The following is a 5,155-nucleotide window of genomic DNA, read 5'->3' as shown; positions in this document are numbered from 1 at the left end:
AATATCTATTACAGAGATTTGTCTGAACTTGTGTCTTTAAAATTGTATTTTATTTATTTTTTCCACAATGTGTTTCATCTTTTTGAGTGGTGTAAACCACTCCTACAACTGGCTTTGTTAGTCTGTGCAGAAAAAATGAGCATGGTTGCTATGTTCACCCTGTTCACCCGGGTGTGATTTCATTATGTCAGACATGATTTCATTACGTCAGACAGGCTATATAAGACCTTACACCACTCAGTTCACACGGGTGTGATTTTTTCATCTACAAGCTCACGACATCATGTTGTGGAGCAATCCATTGTGAGCTTGTAGATCGACTATTTTTTGTCATGAACACGGTTTGAGCAAGTGCCTTGAGATTTGGTTTGGGCACCAAAAGTTTGAAAACCCCTGACTGAGTGAATTTAGAGCCAATATTCTTTTTGTGTTTCACGACTCACAAATCTCACAAAATACAAGTTGCAAACTACAAATCTCATTGTAGTTTGTACAAAATACAAATACTGTAAATGTGGGTAAATTCTTGAACGCACCAATCAGATGTATGCTACCTACGAATCTGACTTTTCAGTGTGTTTTGCCTCGGATGGGCATGCTTTTAAGGTTAAATTTAGACTTCTTTAGACTTCTTTCCATGGGGCAAAACCCCATGGAAAGAAGCAGTCCCTGGTACCTACAGCCAAACAGAGGAAGACGGCGGCGGTTGTTCACAACTAACTAAATCAGTGATCATCAAGGTATAGCCTTTTGCAGCCCATACTTGGAGAGGACGCAAGCTGCAGAATGGCAATGCTCAGGTGAGTATAGCTAATAAAATGTGTTCATGGCAACTATAATGACAATGATAAAAATAAACAGATTTGATTAGTCACTTACTTAAAGAAGCGCACGTACTCGTTTCGTGCACACGCCCGCGACTGACTAGACCTAGATTGTGACCTAGATTGTGTTGGAGCAGACCTGTCGTTGATCCAGACCCTCATGAGCAGACCTGGAGCAGACCTGTCGTTGATCCAGACCCTCATGAGCAGACCTGGAGCAGACCTGTCGTTGATCCAGACCCTCATGAGCAGACCTGGAGCAGACCTGTCGTTGATCCAGACCCTCATGAGCAGACCTGGAGCAGACCTGTCGTTGATCCAGACCCTCATGAGCAGACCTGGAGCAGACCTGTCGTTGATCCAGACCCTCATGAGCAGACCTGGAGCAGACCTGTCGTTGATCCAGACCCTCATGAGCAGACCTGGAGCAGACCTGTCGTTGATCCAGACCCTCATGAGCAGACCTGGAGCAGACCTGTCGTTGATCCAGACCCTCATGAGCAGACCTGGAGCAGACCTGTCGTTGATCCAGACCCTCATGAGCAGACCTGGAGCAGACCTGTCGTTGATCCAGGTCGATAACATCTGCGTCACACGCTGCCCATCTGAAAGGACCTTTAGTCTCGCGTAGCCAGACAACTATTCCACAATCTCCGAATGCTATAGTCTGGAACTATACCTACACATTTCCGTTAACGAAAATATATTTTAAAATATCTTTATATTTAACTTTAATATACATTTCTGCTATAGAGCAAGCTGTGCTTAAATGATTTCTATTTATATTAGGATATATTTGCGCGACTGTGAAGACGAAACGGAAGTGGGGAGGAGGCTTCACTTCCGCTTTATCGCTTGCTCATGAGCAGAGCTTCCGTGCTCCAGACTGTATGACGGAAGCATTTGAAAATTGCAGGAGACTGGCCATGTCGCTGGAATCTGGCCATGCGTATTGGACTATGGACCAAATATAGTAGATCTACAAGCTCATAGCTCTATGAGCTATAAGATCTGCTATTTTTGAATAGCCACAGTATAAAATAATGGTTAAAGTGGTTAAAATCTAAAATGACAGATGCTTTAGCGGTTTTAATGTCTGATCAATAAATCAATTGTGTTCCGGCTTGGATCAGTGGAACCAATGTAAAGTATAGATTCCCATTTATCAATATCACGATTAAGATAAAATCTTCAAGGTTGTAAATGTATATATTTTAAAAATAATGTATTTTATATTAATGTTACATTATCATTAAACTGTGTTTAGTTGGGGGCCCACATGTTGTTTTAATCCATTATCCTGCATGGTCATTTTGACCTGTACATTTTGCATCATACATTTCCCGCTGAAGCAATTTAAGTAGAAGCATCTTTAATGCCTCAATATCATCACAACTATCACATCAAGTAATCACAAATCACATGCAGTACAAAAAAGGCAAAGTCTATGATTTTTATCACACCTTTGTATATTTATGAGCTTTACAAAAATATAATATTTACATCACAACTGGAATATTGATGCAGAAGTAGGATGGATATATAGTTTTTGTTCGAGAATGAACTCAATTGCAATAAAATGAATAATTCTAAACTTAGCGCAGACGCTAATGGTAAAAGAAAGAAATGCTTTATTTACATCATAGGATCTGCAATACATATGGCTGATGCACATTTAGCTTGTCAACCGCCATGGAAATTCATCTGTTTGCTCTCTTGAAAACCTTTCTTGGTATGCTGTGAGGTCAGGCCGTCCCCATTCCTTTGTTGCCAGTGGATCCGGGATCTTGTGAGGTACCGACTTTTACGATCCCAGTCTGTCAGGTGTACAAACACTTAACACAGACGCTGTCTGACTGTCTGTCCGTCCGTCTTTCCATCTGTCTGCTGTGGTCTGAGGGGGCCAGTGCTACCCTGAGCAGGGGTCATCAATATGTCCGTGGCAAAGACTTGGTCTTTGTCTGTGGCAAATTTTCAGATTTTCTTTTTTACACACCATTATAATGTACTTATTTTGATCATAAGATGCCATTACTGAATGTCAAGACACTTATTTACTACGACACTATGGCATATTAGGAGTCCAACTAGTACTAGTTGGTTCTCAACAGTTTTATTTGGAAGGACCCCCTTAACTCTGAGAGTGTACAAATGGACCCTGTTGGTTCTATTTGTACACTCTCAGATACAGACCTGTTATGGTCATTTAGGACTAGCTCTTTATGTGTTTCTGGTGATATGATAGTCCACTCATTTTGTATGTCCGTGGCAAAAATGGAATTTTGACAAAAATGTCCACCACAAGCCACCTGAGTTACAACAGTACTTGGACCGCTCTTTTTCCGTCTACACCAAATCTCTTCGGAGAAAATTGCAGATCTACAAGCTCACAACAAAGTGACGTGGCTTGCAGATCTGCTATTTTGGGCCAACCCCCCCCCCCCCCCCCCCCCCCAGAATAGGAATGGGTTCAGGTGGTTAACGCACGGCGCTGTTACGTCGTGCGTACGCCTGTCCGCACAGCATGTACTCCATCTCCTGGAAGCACATGTTCTGCACGGAGATGGCCGAGGCGCCCTTCTCCTTGAAGCCAGCCTTGAGGTAGAAGGGCACCAGGAACTCCTCGCAGATGAGCAGAGCCCTGCGGAGGCCGGGCACGCAGCGCAAGTACTGCAGGTAGCGCCACAGCAGGATGGAGCCCTTGCCTTGCTGTCGGCAGTGGCGGTGCACTGACAGCACATGGATGTGCACCGTGCCGCATGCTGGGACATGCTGAGTCATGGCCTCCTATGTTGGGACAAGTACAAAGGAACGTTAATGCCATTTCCATAGTCACCTCCTGTCTTACATGTTTTGTGGGGAAAATAGCTATTCATAATTTTTGAAATGCAGTACACTTAAATTGCAACAATCCTATTGTGTTTCAAATGAAGGCGCTTGCCTGAGAAAGCCTCTCTTTGTCCCAGCCCGAGCCAATGATGAAGGCGACCAACTGTCCCTCCTCGAACCAGCCCAGGGACAGCTCTGGACACTGGCCCAGGAAGTTCAGGACTTCATCCAGAGTGAGTGGGCACTCTCCAGACACAGAGATAAATGCTGCGGGTCAACAAAGACAAAGGTTGTCAGATGGACAGAATAATTAAGTATCGATAGAATTTATATTCTAATAGCCCATATTATAGTATGTTCTGCTTCTTTTTTCTTTTCTTTTGTTTTTTAAACGGCACAGGGTTAGTATTTAGTGTTCAGTATTGTATTACTGAATTTTGACTTATTTGGGAAAATCCTATCAGGTTCATCTAGTAAAGTTGACAAGTAACCGGCGATGAGTCAGAGGTAAACCATTTTTGTAGTAGATATTTAAAATGAATTAGAAAGCAATGTTTTCCATGATTCCACTACAAACCGTGTAAAATGGACCTGGTTCATGATACAGTGGTGGATAGGGCTGACACACATAATCGTCTAATCACAATTCATTGAGATAATCGCAATTATTTTTGCACAATCGTCATAATCGTTTCTATGTCAAAATAAGGTTTATACTGTTTCAAACATTTTCCAGAAATAACATAAAAAGCTTACAATGCTTACAATTCATCTGCTATTACTGCAAAAAAGTATAAAATTATTAAATGTCAGTAATTTCTTTGTATTTTATAGTTATTTGTCATATCTGCGCCGTGCAATTTTTGGTAACGAAGCCTAAATATGATTCAATGTTCAGTGCGAAACACACAATTAAATCGTCAAACGTAATTATTTGTGTGACAATTAATCGTCAACTTAAATCTGTGCTCGTGACAGCCTTGGGGTGGACACATACCTTCCCTCTCAATCTCGAACACGCTGATGGCGTCCTGCGGCGTGAGGTTCCTGAACTCGCTGGCGGGGAGCGTGTGCCGCCGCTGCCTGTGCCGAGCGCTGCTCACCCCTCCGCTCACCCCTCCGACAGGCGTCTTCAGGAAGAAGGGTTTGAGGAAGGGCAAGCTGCTAGTGACCTGTTCTGTCATACTGACTGAATAACCAGACAGCCTTTTTTCCACGGGTTTGAGGAAGGGCAAGCTGCTAGTGACCTGTTCTGTCATACTGACTGAATAACCAGACAGCCTTTTTTCCACGGGTTTGAGGAAGGGCAAGCTGCTAGTGACCTGTTCTGTCATACTGACTGAATAACCAGACAGCCTTTTTTCCACGCTTCTTCTTTTCTATCCGCTCTCTTTATTCGTATTATTTAGCTATACCTGATGCTGGGTGAATAACTGAGGAGGTCAGAAAAGGCTCAGGTCACTGCTATAGCGTGTGAATGACGGTTTCCAGATCTCTCCGCT

General features: G+C 43.0%; 1 protein-coding gene across 1 annotated transcript; it reads right to left on the bottom strand.

The window, feature by feature from the left end:
• Positions 1 to 3,302: 3,302 nt before the first annotated feature.
• On the bottom strand, positions 3,303 to 4,837 carry aanat2 (arylalkylamine N-acetyltransferase 2; the record flags this gene model as incomplete). The annotated part of the gene is made up of 3 exons (XM_079520782.1): positions 3,303 to 3,611; positions 3,766 to 3,920; positions 4,651 to 4,837. The coding sequence occupies 3 exons, from the start codon at positions 4,835 to 4,837 to the stop codon at positions 3,303 to 3,305; spliced, it is 651 nt and encodes a 216-aa protein (XP_079376908.1).
• Positions 4,838 to 5,155: the final 318 nt, after the last annotated feature.

The sequence above is a fragment of the Electrona antarctica genome (assembly GCF_951216825.1).
Source record: "Electrona antarctica genome assembly, chromosome: 14".
NCBI classification, from domain to species: domain Eukaryota; kingdom Metazoa; phylum Chordata; class Actinopteri; order Myctophiformes; family Myctophidae; genus Electrona; species Electrona antarctica.
This window is presented reverse-complemented; position numbering and strand designations above follow the sequence as displayed.